We start from the raw sequence: 18,135 nt of genomic DNA, 5'->3' as shown, positions 1-18,135 counted from the left end.
TAAAATACAAGGCTTTCTTCAAGGTTGGTCTTGCCAAATTCCCAGAATGCCATGCCACATATATATGGGAACTGAATACACACAGAATACTTATGGTTAGTGTTCAAATGTCTAGCACAATCATCACTTCACATCCCACTGGCAGTGGCATGAGCAGGCAATTTCAGGGGTGCACCGCCTTTACCCTCTGTGTAAAATAAAACTTGCAATTCAAGTATGTGTGGTATTGCGCTCTTTTGTTTGCAGGGCATATGACATCGAGACGAGGCTAAAGACACCAGAGGTGTTCAAGTTCCCGAACTTCGAGTCGATGTGCTGGTATGCCGGCAAGAGCCTCCTGGAGATGCTGAAAGGTACCGAGAGTGCAATGGATCATGCTTGCCTCCCTCCTCCTCCTCCACTCCACCCCGGCCTTTATCTAGCGAGACGATTCCCCAATACACCGAGCAGGTCGGAGTCGGTCAAGATATTCCAGAACTGTTCTCACAACCCAATTTTGACAAGAAGCGCAATTTGGTTGCGAGGTTTGTTCTTCAACTTACCGGTCAGGCAAGATGATAATAATTGGCGCGTCGTTAAATGCTCGTACGAGCAAGTTTTATTTGTTTTGCTATGTCGCTACGTGTAGGAGGGTTGCGTTTTGGCCAGATCGTTACAACGTGGCCTATCCCAAAAATCAACTCTGAATTGTAACATTGGCTACAAAAACCTATTTTGGACTAAGGCTGACATTTCCCCACCGTCCCACATCGGTTTAGGTCAGAACAGAACATATCATGGGGGAGGGAGAACGATGCGCCATTCCGAATCGCGAGTGCCAGTGTTGTGACCATTGCTTGCCTGCTCGTTTGTACATGTGTGGATTTATGTGCGTGCAGGGGTAGTGTAGCGGTTAGCGTGCTGCACTGGGAATCCGACAACCGGAGTTGACACAGTTCGACCTCAAATCACAGTTCGACCTCAAATCAGTATCTGGTGCGGTGTGTAAACATCACCACTGTGGAGACAAAGGCGGCCGGGCGTGTCCTGTGCCGGCCTTCATAGGTGTTCGCGAACAGCACTCGCCCCAACAGTCCGTTAATGCTATATGGGGGATCTTTGTATTTGTGTGTGCGTGCAGAGATGCGTGAAGACGGCGACTGCCCGCGGACCCACGTCATGCAGGGGGCTCGCTCCCTGCTCCACGCCTTCCGCGCGTGGACTCAGAAGGAGGTGAGTCTCGCGGCACCCGCCCTGTTCGGCTCCCAGCGATGGGGCTACCTCGGAGTTTTGTCCCGGTCCTTGGCTCATGACAGCTCCTCTCGAGCCGAATGGCATTGGGCTGAGACTAAACCTCGCTCTCTACTCCATTTCCTTCACTTTCCCCACCCTTATTTATCCGTGCCAAAGTTAGGGTAATAATTTGCATGTTTAGGGCGCTTGCTTAATTGCCTCAGCAACTCAAAGCGCCATACATCACATCTCCTCTCAACCATTTCAATTCTCAGGTGTAATTTAGCCGAGGTGACCTAGGGGGTTGACGGGGGGGGGTATAAGGGGGACCCCTCTGCCCCCCCTCAGTGGCGCAGCGGTCCCTATGCTGCAAAAGGTGAGCAACAGCATTGTGCGGCTTAGTGGGCATTAGCCTGCCATCAGGGGTGTCATTGCTGTTGGTTTTTCAAGTTAAGCATCTTTGCAAGTAGTTCTCTGATATTGAGCAAATTTGGACCACAACACCGGCACAAGTGTGGTTTACTCATTTTCACATAACATCACAGGATCATTGGTTCAGCAGTTCCACTGCTGGATTATTTTTTCCGCCTGAGGACGACCGCTTGTGTTGCGATCGAAACGTCGTGATATATTATTATTATTATTTTCTACCTACGTGACTTTACCGAAAGAACCAAAGAGTATATTTTATGTTTAATACACCGGCAGTATTAACCAGGACAATCACGGGGCTTGAACCGCAGACCTCTTAATAACGACCGGCAAATGCACTAACCGCTCGACCATGTCACCACCCCAAACTTGATTTGTTACTCTCAATGTTTGTTATTAAACGTCATTGGACCTGTGTTAACAACCGAACGTGTGAGGATAAACTGCAGTAAACACGTACGTATATCAGGTGCACCACAAACACAACCTTTCATCAGTGGCTCTCTTCCCCGTGATGGCTCTGCTCGTAACATGCTGCTACTCCTGCTACTGTGCTTGCACTGTCCCTTACGCTCACCTTGCCCTTTGCAAATGCTGAACGCTGCTTTCTTCTCCCCTTTACACGGACCCCTGCTGCCTACCTGAACCGCAAACCTGACCTCAACGCGCTTTACCTAACACTGCCTTTTTCTATTTTCACAAACTTTTAGGCTGCAGCTAAGGCGCACAAGTATAACGTTTGTTATTTTTCATATTCTTTGAAACGTTACCGTAGCCATGTTATCTCTGAACATGTGAGGAAAAACTGCGATAAGCGTATGTATTTCAAAATGCACAACGAACACAAACTTTCACACCTCGAATTCCGCGTCTTGAAAATCGAGTTTGTCGGTCCGTGTGTAAAATGTGTGTGGTTGCTGCCAAATAGCGACACTTACGATATGTCATACAGAAGAAAGTGTGACTATCAAATGGATATCATGCAGTGAATATCGTTGAACATTTTTCTTTTGAAATGTTTTCTTCTCGATCAAATTTTTCTGAATTGGCAAACAGGTTTTTTTTTTAATGCTACATAAATAGCTATTACCTGTGAAGTTAGTGCTTTGTAAAGCGTATTATAATTGAGGGTATGGCGATGATACGTCATCATATCCGTAATTCGTTTATTCATTTCCCTGTGTGTTTTAAGTTTCTAAGCTTGATAGATTTAAAAGTTGCAATTAATAGAAAGCTTCTGGCAGCCTCTTGTCTTGTAAACTGCGGCTGAAGACCCTTCAAGGAAGCTTTGTGCTGGAATTTAGAGCACAGCTCATCATAAATGTCATTAAATGCAAAATACAATAACGATGGTAATTGTCACATTGTGAATGTTGCACACATTGTGGCAAATAATTTAAACCCTAGTCCCGTGTGTACTGCGAGTATGTGCGCTCGTGCACAGTGGAAATCGAAACCGTGGTGCATTGGATTGGAACGCATGGCTTGTGATCGGAAGGTCGCAAGTTTAGGGGTTGTTGACAGTGCTTCATCCTTCTGAAGTTGATCAACTCGGCAACCCTTTTGCTGGGTGGGGGGGGGAGTCTGCAGTGGTTGTTCTGTGGGCATGCTCGCCCTCGCCAAAGGAATGTGGAATATCCATCACCGGTTCGGGGCCATGAACTGGAACCGAGCGGCACACAACGGCCATTCTAGCTGGAAACCAATTGGAATGACCTTGACCCGCATTGTGAAGATATAAACCATAAGGGGGGGGGGGGGGGGGAGAATGGGCACCGGACGCATGTAACGAGTGGGCATGTAACGATCAGGTGGTTACCGTCGGTACCAACCATTGCGTTGTTAGCGTAATACTAGAGAACATTTGATTCGTGCAAGTTTTTTTAATTCAGTTATTCCTTTAGCCTATATTGGTCGCAGTGAAATATACGGGGGAACAAAGAAGGCAGACGGCATGGTTGAGACGTCCGATGTTTGTTGTCACGCTATACAGGCTATATAGTACGAACTATCAATATGACAGGACAGATGTGACTACAGACAGGTAGTACAATTCTTGCAGACAAGACGGTACAAATGAGTCCATAAAGTGAGACCATACAGACAGTGCAAGTAACAAATGGTGAATGATATTGCACAGACAAAAGGGTACACACGATGCAAATAAAAGTGTAGAGGGGGGAGACAACATATGAGGCAGTTCAAACAGTAAGAATGAGTCCGTAGAGATGAGACTGCAAATGGGACCGTATGGACAGTACAAACAATACATTACATATGGGTCCAACAGTATGGACTTTACAAATGAGACAGAAAAAAACGATACATTACAAATACGACTATTTAAATGAGCCCCATAAAGTAAGGCGCGACCAATTCCGAAATCCAACTGCGATTCCAAGACTTAACGATGGAGTCACTTGATAACGTTAGGAGGAGGAGGAGGACTTGATCGTTACGTGCCCACGGGACGTAGCAGAGCGGTGCACGAGTGACATTACCCGTTGTTGGCGTGCGCCGGCAGAACGTGGAGCAGCACGAGCGCGAGATCCCGGACAACCTGCGGCCGGGACAGCTCATCAAGGAGCTCGGCAAAGAGCTGCAGCTGGGGGAGGTGGGTCCGTCCATCCATCCGCCCGTCAGCTCGCTTGTGCACAGAGACGCGGTATTTACCGGGAAAATAAATTGGTGCTGTTTTATTTCGTTTCGTAAATGACAAGCTCAACACGCTGGCCAGTAACACAAGGCCCTAATGGGATAATAAATCCCATTAGCGGATTACGTTTTTGGCGCGGTCCTTCTTCATAGGCGAGGTATGAATATAGACCATTGCCCGAATGGATACTAAACCAGCCAGCATAATAAAGGTCGTTACAGGTTGCTGTGGGGCGATGTTGTACTGGATGGAGCAGGGCTACGTTTGTGCGCTCCACTTTTATCAACCCGCACTGACCAGCGTGGTGGCGAAATGTGGTCAAATAACCCCAACAAACAACCTGCATGGCGTGGGGAAGAGGTCCTCATCCACCAGTGGATTGACAAAACGGCTGTACCACGTACAGTCTACCTGCTTTGACCAAAACCATACTTTTTGAACCATGTTGCTGGATAATATTGGCCTGGAAATCCAATAGGCTCATGGACTAATATATACATCATTTTTAGGTGGGCACACACAACGGAATTCTACATGTATTGTTTAAATTTTTTTTAACAACCCTTCAAATGTTAAACGGCAACCATGGCGCTAACGGCATGCACGCGCTGCCGTGTGCGGTTGCGCCAACAGGTAAAGGTGACCCGGAAGCCATGCCGCCAGTTAACAGGCACGGGCGAAGGGCGGAGGGCAGTGCTGAGCAGGACCGCCGCCGGGAATCGGCGCGAGAGGGAGCGTGAGCGCTGCGGTGCCGGCGGCCGGAGGAAGGCGAAAAAGAAGACGACGAAGGAGAAGGTGAAGGTGATTCCCAACCTCGACATCCTGGAGCTGCACACCAAGGAGACGCTCAGGAAGATGGTCATACCCAAGAAGGAGAAGGTGAGACCTTGGACCAGGGGTCAAGCAACCTGCGGTTCCGGAGCCGCATGCGGCTCTTTCAGGACCGCTTCGTGACGTTGTTCACGTGCATTGCGGCTCTTGAAATATTGAAGTTTTTTTTTACCGAATTAAACAAAAAAAATGCCTCTTGTTATTTTGTTTGCCAACCTTTGCCTTGGAAAGACACTGGACTGAAGTGCCTCTACCCTAGGCACCTGTCTGAATGAAGTACCCTCCACCTGCATTTCACTTCTCGAAAAGCGTGAGGCATCCTGGGTAGTGGGCTAGGAAAGTGAGGTAGTGCAGTTAACTTCTCGAAAAGAGTGAGGTATCCTGAGTAGCGGGCTCGGGAAGTGAGGTGGCAGCCTTCCCCCAAACTCTTCTCGGCACCACGTTCAGAGGCCTGCGTGTACGGAATAAAGATTGATTTAGCCGATGAACGGCACCAGCTACAAAACGTGTGTTTTAAGCATAAGATCTAATGGGCTTAATGGTGTCATCGTCGATTGTCTCTGTGCCACACTGGGCGTGGACTGCAGTGAGTTTTGGAGGCCAGATGCCTGGTGCTTCAAAATTGCTGCCGATTAAAATAGTTGGTTTTAAAAATATTTTGTCAAATGGATTTTAAAACTCAGCTGACCCCCCCCTCCTCCTGTGCTACCCCCTTCTACATCCCTCCCCACTCCCAACCCTGCACCGGCGGCAACGGCAACAGGACGACGTGCCGAGCTCGCTGCTCCGCGTCGTGTGGAGTCGTCCCGGCGAGCTGGCCATGATTGAGCCAGAACTCCGCACGCCGGAAGCTCGTCTCTCCTTCGTGCTAGCCAACGGCAATGCGAACAGGTGAGCACCAACTAATCACCTTCTAAGTGGTGATTTGATAGATTATTATCACCTACTTTTCTATGGCAAGCATGAAAGACAACAGCAGGTTTTCAACTTTGTGTTGAGTTTGGAAAGCCATTCGATGGTGCCTGTGGTTGACCAGGTGGACTTCGTTTGTATCTCCAGCAAGATCAAAGGCACTTGTTGGGCGAGCATAAATTAAGCTTAGATCAAACCGGAAATTTCGTGGGAGTTACGAAGTGACGCTACCACTGTTTATTTGTTAATTAATGGTCAGTGTCGCTGAACGATTTACACGAATCTCAAATGCGCACCAATCGACGTTCGCCTTCCCCCCCCCCCTCGCCTCGCCTCGCCGTACCGACAGTGGCTGCGAAGGGCGTTTGCCATGTAAGCGCAAGTGCGTCCCGGACAAGGCGCCCACGCGCATGTCGGCACCGGGCTCCACTCCGCCGGCGGGTGGCCCCGGCGGCAGTGCAGGCGGCAGGGACGCGTACGCGTACGACTCGGACGAGGGCGCCACCGCGCGAGCCGGCGTTGGCGCGTCGCCGGCGCACAGAGCCAAGAGGAGCGACGCGGAGCCCGCCGAGTGCGGTACGTGTGGTCGCGCAAATGATTCGTCGTCGACTGTGGTCAACCTATTGATGGTTGAAGCCCCCACCTCCCCCCCCCCCCCCCCCCAAAACTGCCGCCATCTCTCACGCTCGTGCGCACACATCGTCATCATCAATCGGAGTATCATCAATCGGCTATGATCAATCGACTGCTGGATGAAGGCCTCATTCCATCTCCTTTCAGTGGACATGCATTCCCTCCCTTTGCAGGAAGTTGTTTGCTGATCTAGATCTCGTTTGCAGTGTTCTTATTTTAGCCTAAACGGGATTTTCCAGATGCTTGGGTTTTCTTTCGGCAACTTCTGGTAAGGCTATTTTAGGAAGAATGGTTAAGTACAGTTTCCAAATTTGTAAAACTTGAGAATCTTCAATAAATGCTAAATTTGGGCTGTGACATTAACACCCTGGTTTGTACAAATATCAGTGGGTTTTTATTTTAACTTTGGTAATTTCACAATTCATCATAACCACACGTGATCAAGTTAAGCAACGCTCAGGCTGCGTCGATGTGCTCAGTTTAAAAAAGTGTTTTCGATTGTGTCCTGCTCAGAGGCAGGAGGGAGCAGTGCTGTTTGGCCATAAGCATGTGCATGTGTGTACGTGTGTTTCTGTGCTACGATCCATCTAACCTGAGTGGGATTCCCACTCGGTCAACAACAGTGACTAATATCTAAATTGGTCCTGGGCCTCCCCTAGATTGCTGTGGTTTGTAGATATCAATCACTGTTGCGGTGTGTAAATATCGATCATTGTGGAGGCAAAGGTCGTGTTCTAGCCACACCACCCACACCACCCCCACCACCCTTATGGTGCAAACCACACCGCTCCTCTTGATCACCAACAGCACTTGCCCCAACATTGTTAAAATTTACACGGGGGAGCTTTATCTTTGCGAGCGTGAGCAGACGCGCGTGCACGCATGTGTGGGGGGTGTGTTTGGTCGTGAGCGAGTGCGTCCGTCCGTGTGTGTGTATGTGTGGGCGTGTCCATGCGTGGGTGTGTGTGCCCAGCTGGGCATGGCCCAGTTGGTTGCTCCCAAAACCGCGCACGTGCGCGTTGGCACGTTGTGAGCATTGCGGTCGCTGACGTGTGCTCCCATCTGCCCCACAGCTGCTCTGGGGGCGGCCGTGAAGACGGAAGGAAGTGACGGACCTCGCGCGCCCAGCCCCGCTTGCTCGCCACGCCACCCCACCTCCTCCGGCGCACCCTCCCGGGTTAGCGCTGCCCGGCCAAGCACTCCCAACACCGCATCCCCTCCCCCTCCACCCACACACACACACAGGGAGAGGACGGTTCCTTTGTCTTGATTTTAATGCACGTGACGACAGTTGGGAAAATGTGTCAAGAGTCATTGTGATACCATTTCTAATCATAAGCCAGTGAGCTTAGAAGTGAGGTATTCGCTGACCTAATTCTTTACAGAAAAATCTGTTTCCACCAATTATATTCTATTTGGGCTTATCGATGTTATGTCACGGGTATAAGAAGTCTGCCATGAGACAAAGACATTTACAATCCTCCTGGTTATATAATGACCTTTGAAATTAGATATTGCAGATCTTCTGTGAGCCTTTCATTTCCCCCTCGCCCACACTAGGCTCTGCACCCTCTCACTTGTCCTACTATAGAGATACCTTATCACATGACAAACTAAAGTTTAGGCATCTTCAGAGCAAGATATATGCCAATTAAGTGAAAATAAAATGTTATATGTTGCCTTTTGTCCTATTCTGTGAATGGACTGAGACTCATCTCTATGCTTGATGGGGTTAAACACACGTGGTTGAAACACATTGTTCGTTATATGCCATTGTCTATCGGCTGCTGGATGTTGATCTCCCCATTTTCCCTCTATCACTCAGTCCTTTAATACCACAGTATCGACGAATACCAGAATTATACACAATGTGGTTTGTGATTTCTTGGTGGATGTTTGTACATCTGTCAATGGATATCATGGGCAGCTTTTTTTTTTGGGCAGCATTTTCTTGAAGCCCCCCAAACTGTGGACCAGATAATTCTCATTTGCAAGTTGCACCATGCAGATCACACACTCCTGATGAGACTAAGAAGTTGAAACCAGTTCATGGTTTGGATGCTTGTAAAATATTGCAGGAATGTCGGTTCATAAGACTAATGTGACTGCTGGACCCGGATGCTATGTAATGGTTGAGTGTTGAAACAAGCAAGTTAAACATCAACAACATTGGAAAATCGCATTGAGCGCCGTTCCTAGAGTGACCTGCTGGGGGCACTAGAATCGCTAGCAGTCAAGTATCCAAACTACTCTGGAATGTACACTCCCATATAGCTCGGATATTCTAATTTTTACTTGAACGCTCTGATTTGTTTCCGGATTGTACCACGCATTGTTCATATGTACAGCGCGCATTCTAACCGGAAAACACATCGGAGCTATACGGCACAACCGCAAAAGCAGTAGCTTCTTATTTCTCATCTCGGTTGTAAAACGGACACTCGTGCGTCTGCTCATCACAAACACCACGGCCCAGGCTGCGTCACCGCCAGCAGACCGTGCTCAGCCCTCACACAGTGCGGCCTTTTCTTTCGCCGTCAAGGTTTGGCACGCAAACTGATTGGCTCCCCTTCCCCCGCCGCAGGATCCTGACGGCAGCCGGGACGAGCGTGTCAAAGGGCGCCTGTGCGTGGTCGTCGTCAAGAAGGAGAGGGAGGCATCGCCCGACACCAAGGAGACGGCGGCCGCGCCGGCGCTGGCCAAGCCACGGGGCGAAGTGAAGGCGCGCGTGCAGGAGTGCCCGCAGGGCTCCTTCCGCATCAAGATCGAGGCGGCGGAGAAGTCGAAGGGCAAGGAGTGCTCGCGGCCGATCTTCTCCATCAAGAAGGAGGGCTGCGGGCGGCGTAGCGGCAGCGGGGACCAGCGTGGCCGGGAGCTGCCCCAGCAGGGACCGCTGCGCATCAAGATCGAGAGGCGCGACAGGTCGGAGGGTGCGGAGCCCGTCATCAAGGAGTGCCCGCGCGTCGCAGAGGTCAAGGCCGGTGGCGGCAGTGGTGGAGGTTCACGGGAGAAAGACAGGGGGCCGCGTGGAGAGAAGGAGCGATGCAAGACCGCCGATAGGGATGCCTGCGGCGAGGGAGTCCGGGTGAAGCTGAAGATCAAGGAGCATGTGATGAGGCCCGAGTCGGAGCGAGAGGACTGCCCGTCGAGAGGCCACGTCCAGCCAAAGAAGGAATGTGGCAGCAGCGGTGACTGTAGCAACCCGAAAGTGAAGGAATCGATCAGTAGCAGCAGCAGCAGGCAGAAGGTGGATGGCGAAGCAAGGTCCCAAGGCCTAGCACACGTGGAAGAGAAGGCCAAGCACAATGAGCGGCGGGTGATGGTGCCCTCCGGTGGTGGGGAGCTATCGCATGGCAAGGAGCACCGGCAGCAGCTCTTTGCGGAAGGCAAGGTGGGCCAGGAGTCCCCCAGCAAGGAGCTCAGGAAAGATCCCAATACCCCCAGGCAGCAGCTGAAGGAGACATCGGCAGCAGCCGCAGTGGCGACGCTCGTCAAAACGGACAACGGGCATTGCCGTGCGGGAGAGAAGCGGCTTCACCAGAGCCAGTCCGGCCCGACCGAGGGACCACGAGCTGAACCGAAGACGGGCGGCGCGGAGAGCGGGCAGAAGGTTCCACCCTTGAAGGAGCAGGCGCAGCAGGCACAGCAGGGAGCAGGAGAACCCAGGATTAAGGGCTGTGGGGACAGGGGAGAGGTGCAGAAGAATGGGTTGAATGTGTTTAAGCAAAAGTCGTCTGAGAATGGGGTTAAGATTGATGCGAGGCAGCATCAGCAGCACAAAGGCCCTCAACAGCAGCAACAGCCTGAACAGCAGCAGCAACGACATCACGCTCAGCAGCAGCAACAGCAGAAGCAACAATACAAACATCCTCAACAGCAGCAGCAGCACAAACATCCCCAACAGCAACAGCTTCATCAGCAACACAAACATCTTCAAGAGCAGCAGCAACCCAAACACCCAAGACAGCAACAGCAGCATCAGCAGCAGCCCCGGCAACATCCTGCACGTCCGGCCTTGTGGCTCGACATCAGGACAGAAGAGAAGCCAGCGGACAAGGGCCATTCGGCAGTGAGCGATGGCGTCGGCGCAGTCAACAAGCGGCACATCCAGGAGCTCTGGCGTGGCCAATCGTGGCTGGAGACACAGGTTAGGGACAAGCAGCAGCCGCAGCAGCGGTTTCACCAGCCGCAGTTTCAGCAGCAGCCACAGAAGCAGCTTTTACACCAGCAGCAGCCATACCAGCATCAGCAACCAAACCAGCAGCACACGGCTAACGCTTGCCTACCGGATGCGGCAACTGCTCGCTCCCGACAGCGCTCTGGCGAGGAGCACCTAGCGAAATGGATGCCGGGCGCCGAACCTGGGAACTTGGCATTTGGCGGTGGCGGTGACAGCCTGCTGGAGCAGCTAAGGGCGGTTTGTCAACAGGTTGGCGGACAGCAGGGGCCGGCTCGCAGGGCGGAGAGGAGGCCCAGCGAGCAGACGGGCGCCGTCTGCAGCGTTATCAGGTAAGCCCAGCGGGGCAATAATATTCAGAGTTAGGGGGGCAATAATACTAAGCGGGCTAGACTGTGGCGCAGTAGGGTTTAGCACAGTGTGCTATGTATTTTTTTTTTAAATCAGGAGTTGTGCACATCTCCAGGGTGGGAGTACTGATCTAGTGATGAGCATTACTCATTTGGAATACACATAGCAATCATCGCCGCCTCAGAGCACTTGACAGTAGTCATGAGACTCGGTGAGGGTTTGCTAGGTCAACAAGCATACAGTAATGATAATTAGCTCACTGCGCTGTGAACCCACCAACTTGTTCGATTTCCAACATCGATGGCGAGTGATATCCAGCCCAACCTGAGCAGCGTGGTGAAGTATGGTCAAACAACCGTATGATTGACATGTCGTCGAGAGGACCTTCGTCCAGCAATGGATCGACAAAGCGCTGTACGGATAATTATTCTCCTCACGTACACGATGCTATTTATCTTCTACTGTTTATACATTTGAATCGATGCAGGGTCGCGCATATCGTCGTGCGTATTGTCACGTTAACACGTGTTTTTTCTTTTTACCTCCGGACAGGGCCACACCTACCTCTCCCAACGTCGATGCAATCCAGGGCATGCTCGCCATGGTCAACATGCCCATGGGCCCCATTGGGCAGGCGGCGACGCACACGGCGCCGCACGGCCCGTTGTCCCCGCCGCCTCTCGCCCCCGGCCGCCTCCCGATATCCCTGCCGTCCACGGGCCGCTCCTCGCACGCCAGTGCACAGTCTGTTCCTGCCGGCTCCCACGTCACCTCGCCGTCCCGGAGGCACGCGGGCCCTGCGGCGCCGCCGTTTCTCAGTGCATCCTTGCAGCCGGAAATCCACCGAGCCACGTCGCCGCCCCCGCCGCTTGCCCCGCGCGCCATCTCTCCGCCGCTGACGCCGGGCGGCCACGCGTCGTCTCGGCCCTCGACGCCGGCGGGACACGTGCGCTCGCCGCCAGGGTCGCCTGGGGAACACGCATCCTCGCGACCGCCGACCCCCGGCGCCCAGGAGACTTCGCGACCCCCGACCCCCGGTGGGCAGGAAGTATCGCCGCCGCCGACTCCAGGGCGCCAAGTGGCCTCGTCGCCACCGCCCGTGCCGTCTCTTTCCGTGGGGACGAGCGTGATAGCGCGACCGCCCCCCAGCTGGGAGAATGTCGCAGCGCAGCAGCAGCATCACCAGCATCATCATCAGCAGCAGCAACAACACCAGCAGCAGCAGCAACAACACCAGCAGCAGCAGCAACAACACCAGCAGCAGCAGCAACAACACCACCAGCAGCAGCAACAACACCAGCAGCAGCAACACCAGCAGCAGCAGCAGCAACAACACCAGCAGCAGCAGCAACAACACCAGCAGCAGCAGCAACACCAGCAGCAGCAGCAGCAACACCAGCAGCAGCAGCAACACCAGCAGCAGCAGCAACACCAGCAGCAGCAGCAACAGCAGCAGCAACACCAGCAGCAGCAACACCAGCAGCAGCAACAACACCAGCAGCACCAACAGGAGCAACAACACCAGCAGCACCAACAGGAGCAACAACACCAGCAGCACCAACAGGAGCAACAACACCAGCAGCACCAACAGCAGCACCAGCAGGAGCAGCGTGTAAGTCAGGCGTCACCCTGGCTTCCAGCGCGATCGAGCTTACGTGACGACTCTTACAGCAGCCGCCTGAACCCCAAATCGATGCCCTACCGCGATACCGAGGGCGCTGTCTCAATGGGTGTTACGCAGAAGGCGGTCATCGACAGCCGTACGGCACCCTGGTGCCCTCCCCACGAGCAGCGAGTGGGGCCGTTGCCCCCCGAGTCAGGCGGCTACTCCTACGCCCACGCGCGCTACTCAACGGCGGACTGCCTCACCAGCGCCTTGTACGCACCGTTGCCAGCGGACGGCGGGCTGGCCTCGCGTCCTGGCGACAACCGGCCCCAGGCTCAACGGCAGAACTCGGTGGTGACGGCAGCCAGGACCGTGATCTTTGAGGCGCCCCCGGTCTCGCGGGCGCCAAATGGTCACATTGTCCACGGCGACAGCAGCAGCACCATCCCACCCTACGCTAACCGCACGCTAGCAGGGTACTACGGCCCGTACGGTGGCAGCGGTGCCGCTATCGAGAGGCACCCAGCGCCGGAGAGGTGTGCTACAGCGCAGCCTCCACCACTCAGCCCGTGCAGGGCACCGCTCCCGGTGCCAGGAGGGCACCCGCTGGCTAGTTACCACGGCGCTGGCGCCAGACCTATGCCATCGTACCACCCACCACCGCCGCGAGCCGGCGCGCCGAGGCAGGCGATATCCGGCCGCCCCCCCGGGAGCTTTGACGGCCACGCGCTAGGCCATGTGGCCCCGCCGCCCTCCACCCTGTACGACAGCCGCGTGGCCGTGCGTCCCCCGGTCTCCGCGGCGCCGGAAGAGAAGGTTCCGAACCCGCCGCTGCTGCTGAGGGGACTGTTTGACGTGGGGGAGAAAACGAGGATGAAGCACAGCCAGTCGTTGGAATCTGCCTACAGTAAGACTCCTCACTTTTGTTGCGCGTTTATGCCATGATTACGAGCTGCTGGATGTTCTGCTGCTGGACTTACAACTCCATCGCGCAAAGCAGTAGTTGAAACTATGGGCATGGTTATTAAATCTTTCCTGGAGTTTTGTGGCCAATGAAAGCAGAATTTGTTGAAAGGTGTTTGTGTTTGACCCATGATTGGTCGACAGCAGGGCTTGCTTTCAGCCAGGTTCGTCTGAGGGCGACCACCTGGAAAATTATTCCACCCAGCACACCACGTCCTGTATACCTCTCACTCTGGTTGTTGGCTACTGTTGGCTTTTCTATGCCAGTTTCCTAAAGATCACTGGAGCGAAACCTGCCCAAAGAAAAGTTATGTGGCCTTGCTCATAGTACAAGGAATGATTGAGACTCTTTACAACAATATTTGATTTTAAAAGGTCTGCACTTTTTCTGACAGTAAAATAATAACAAATAATCATAGTTGTGAGTTAGTTTATTTAAGTTGTTGAGCCTGCTGGCCAGGATTTGGCAAAACTTTGCCCATTTTTTTCATCCAGGCATACTAGAGAACACAGCCTCGGTGTTTCTAACCGAAGCACTTCGAAGTGCAAACACTTATGGAAATGAATGAACGCGTGTTTTCGGCTGACGATCCCTTTGTTCCTTCCCCCCTCTTGTCGTTTGTGTTTTCTGCACAAGTGTTCTCCTCTTCTGACTCGGAAGAGGACGAGCCGAAGTTGATGATCAGTGAGACGCTCTCGCGGGAAGACACGTGGATGCCGAGAGGTAACGATAGCTCACGGCCATTTTGCCCTCTCTCAATCCGCACATTTCTCACCCAAAATCCTCTGCCACCACCACTGCTGTACTCCGTTATTTGAAGTTGAAAGCAAGCGCTCTGAACGTGTCTGTGTTTGTAGTTCTCCCTTGCAGGGCGACCCTTCGGCGAGAGCCACCTGGCACAACGCTGCTTGTGTGTCTGAGAACGTTACTCTCTCCTCTGAAGCCGCCACCATGCGCTGCTGTCCAAAAACTAAAAATACAACAACCTCGATTCGGCTCCTCTTGGGCTGTTAGGAACAACGACACGCACAAGTGTGCTGCTCGCGAACGGCAGGAAGGCACGACTCCCATCGTGCCTTGTGTGCATGTCATGTGGCCATTGTCTCTAGGTCGCCAGCTTAAAAGTGAGCTGATGGCCTTAGACCCCTGGTTCCCCACCATTCATGGACCCACGGGCGACCGTCAATGCTCATGTTTTAAGCGAGCCAACAAAAATGTGTTTTTTTTTCGTGAAAAAAATCTAATGATCTGCAACGGTTACATTTCCCCATGGCCTTGCAGGGGGGGACCCACTGGTCTAGAAACAATGTGATGGTCACATGGTGCGCATGGAAGGCACGATGAGAGTCGGGCCTGCCTGCTGTTAGTGAGCGGCACACCTTCGCGTGTTGTTCTTTGTGTTTCCAGCCTGCACGCATTCAAATAGTTTCGATGGGTTTCCTCATCATCTACAAATGTGCATTTGAATTCCGCTTGGCTGTGCCGCTCTTCCCAAGCCCGTCCAGAGGGTACGAGGCACTGAAGAAAGCCATCATCGGTTTAATGTCCGGGGGAGAGATGCAGCGTTTGGTAGATGCGGCACGTGCCGTGGAGCTGCCGGGCATCGCCGGGGACCCTCGGCGGCTGCCCGGGAGCGGCCGTCGCTTGTCAGCTTTTAATGCCTCAGTCGGGAGAAACTTGCCAGAGACGGTAACGTCGCCTTCCACTCGCCTCTACCGATCTTGCCACTCGCTGTCGGGTGGGGGGGAAGGGTTAGCGGTGGACTGAGAAGTTTTCACTATAGGAATGTCACTGTTAGCATAACAATTATTCCAATTGATTTCTGTTTACAGGGTAAAAGCACTGTATTGTAGATTTTAAGTGAACCGCAGTGGCAGATAAATATTTTAATTGTAGGTCCCGAATCGTTAAAATGACTCGATCCCACAGGGGTGAATCGTCACATTCCTAATGCCCAGAATGGCCCCAAGCGATCCATCATTCTTGCATTGATATACGAAGTTATAAGCTTACAATTGGGAAAAGGCTTAATTGGATTGCCTGTGTTTACACACAATAGCCTGATTGATATTGGCTTTTCAATCTTGCCTTGCAAGCCCTCCTAATCAAGGTGAGATTGGTTGCTCATGCAGAGAGTCATAAATAGGACAAAAAATATTTTTGTAGCTTCTTGTGGACGTTCAATGCATTCTGGTCTCCTCCCACACGCAGAGACTACTCGTTCATCAGCCAATCATCCCTAGATATTCATACATTTGGTATGTGCACCGTTCTTACAGTGCAAGGCCATCACGTAGGTGCTATGTTTCACAGACAAATACAGTCGCAGTAGTTTGATAGTCCGGGGATGATGTAGCTACGTGGTTCTACCCATTAAGGTAATTTGCGAGTAATTTTCACATTTTTCTAATGCAAACTTCCCAATGCAGCAGGAGCCAATTGAATATATTGCCTCAAGACCCAAGTCGGAAGCGTTTCCTGGATACGTAAATGGGTCTCTTCTGCTGTTGTCACTGGCGGTACATAACGTTGTCGTTTGTCACCACCAGATGAGCTGGAACTGGAAGCGCCGCGCCGCGACTGGTCGCTGCAGGCGGGGCTCAGGACGGCCGAGGCAGAGTGCCGCCTCACCCAGGTGAGAGATCCAGCACCCTGCACCTCACCTGGCTGCTATCTCAAGATAGCATGGGGGGGGGGCATCACCCCCACCCTGCCACTCCCCTAACACCTCCGGGTTGGGGTTATGGGTTCGGAGTTGGGGGTTTTGGGTTTGGGTGAATAGTTGGTGATTTTGGGTGAAGGGTTGGGTGTTATGACTTAGGGGTGGGGGGTTATGGGTTCGGAGTTGGGGGTTTTGGGTTTTGGTGAAGGGTTGGGGGTTATGAATTAGCGGTCGGGGTTATGGATTAAGGTGGGGGGTTATGGGTGAAGGGTTGGGGTTTTCAATGAGGAGTTAGGGGTTAGTGTTTTAGGTTGAGGTTCGTCATTAAGGGTTTGGGTTGGCATTGGAATCTCTGCAGGTACTGGCTGTAAACAATATTTAGACTCCAAAATCCGCTTCAGCAGTGGCTGTAAACAATTCAGATTTCTGAACGGCTACCATAACGCTACCACCCCACTGGCCAGTGCTGGATATTTGACGCTACTCTGCCCTGTGTTGTACCATTGAACCGGAGTTACCACAAGGGGGCGTAAGACTGCCTGGTGATGGGAAAGGAGAGTAGGTGGGGGACAGATAGTTCAGGGGTTGGAGAACGGGTAGGCAGATTGTTATTGACAGTGAGAGAGCACCAAACAAAACAATTTGAGGTTTAAAGTGAAGACTATAAAATGTAAACACTGAATAATGCATTCACACATTTATTTAAAGTTTAACTACTAATTGTTTGTCTAGAGTACAATAGACGGCAGTTAGTACAGTGGGCTGTAGATGACTTTGTCTTGAAAAATCTGAACTCTTCCACAACATGAATGGTTTTCCAGAAGTTCTGTTGAAATGTAATCTTTGTGGCGGGGGAAGGGGGAGGGTCACAGAAGGTGAATAATAACATTTTGAGCACAGCATCACAACGGGCACGGTCGCCGCTCCCTCTGCGCAGGAACTGCCGCTGTCGCCGCCCATCAAGAGGCTTCGGCTGTGGGACTCCGACCGCGCACCATCGGATGGGACGGGTCAAGTTTGCCGGACCGGCGGCGCCGACCGGGAGCGATCACCAGACTGCGTGGAGGACGACAGCGACTCGTCATCGGCGGGAGGCGGTGGTGGCGGCGCAGCCGATGGCAGGACGGCGCTGCTCACTGGACTGGAGAGCCCCACCGACAGGGGTGAGTGCCGGCGCCGCGTGGGAAATCGGGGTGACCAAGATGACACCGGCGCACCTTCAGGGCTTTGCTCAGAGGCTTTGCGTGCTCCTTTGAATGCAGGCAGTGGAAGAAGAACGTAAAGTGTAAAGGGCTCGCCGACGGAAGTGATGACATTGGAGTTTTTAGACGGATGGAGTTAGAGTTAGGGTTATATGGGCAGGTTGCCTTCGGTTGTTAGGGTTATGGTAGAGCTAATGTTTGTGAGGCTAGTTCTGTTTTGGGGTCGGGGCAGGGTTCGTGCTAAAGGCTGGTTAGGGACAGGTTGGCTCGTTTGCTAGGGTTTTGTGTTTCGTAGGCTAGTTGGGTAAGGGGATAGGGCTGTTGCCAAGGTCTGTTTGATTAGTTACAATTAGACACACAGGGACGGGTTGGGTGAGTTAGTTAGGATTAGGTATGGCTAGTATGTCTAAGCTAGACAGCTTAGGTGGTAGGGGGAGAGCTGGTGAGGTAGGTAAGGGTCTGGTTGGCTCGTTGTGCGTAGGATAATGGAGGGGGTG

The 18,135-nt window shown here is 52.5% G+C and overlaps 1 protein-coding gene across 3 annotated transcripts in view; it reads left to right on the top strand.

Annotated features, from left to right (window-relative positions):
- Positions 1-18,135, top strand: part of LOC116952254 (uncharacterized) — a 77,595-nt gene that overhangs the window by 48,366 nt on the left and 11,094 nt on the right. For 2 of the 3 annotated variants that reach the window (XR_012946996.1, XR_012946995.1), the window contains exons 9-20: positions 247-353; positions 1,121-1,212; positions 4,169-4,258; positions 4,934-5,179; positions 5,895-6,022; positions 6,393-6,619; positions 7,750-7,853; positions 9,261-11,185; positions 11,757-13,717; positions 14,411-14,497; positions 14,632-16,409; positions 17,374-17,436. Coding sequence is in view for 1 of the 3 variants with exons in the window: in XM_076074211.1 (XP_075930326.1) it covers positions 247-353; positions 1,121-1,212; positions 4,169-4,258; positions 4,934-5,179; positions 5,895-6,022; positions 6,393-6,619; positions 7,750-7,853; positions 9,261-11,185; positions 11,757-13,717; positions 14,411-14,497; positions 16,324-16,409; positions 17,374-17,599 (5,279 nt within the window). In the remaining 2 variants the exon portion in view is untranslated. Of the gene's footprint in view, positions 1-246; positions 354-1,120; positions 1,213-4,168; positions 4,259-4,933; positions 5,180-5,894; positions 6,023-6,392; positions 6,620-7,749; positions 7,854-9,260; positions 11,186-11,756; positions 13,718-14,410; positions 14,498-14,631; positions 16,410-17,373; positions 17,600-18,135 lie in introns of those variants that run through there. The other variant, XM_076074211.1, reaches the window with a different exon arrangement.

The sequence above is a fragment of the Petromyzon marinus genome, chromosome 46 (assembly GCF_048934315.1).
Source record: "Petromyzon marinus isolate PM22_M1 ecotype Great Lakes invasive population chromosome 46, UKy_Petmar_22M1.pri1.0, whole genome shotgun sequence".
NCBI classification, from domain to species: domain Eukaryota; kingdom Metazoa; phylum Chordata; class Hyperoartia; order Petromyzontiformes; family Petromyzontidae; genus Petromyzon; species Petromyzon marinus.
Note: the sequence above shows the minus strand (reverse complement) of the source record. Positions and strands in the feature narration are given on the sequence as shown.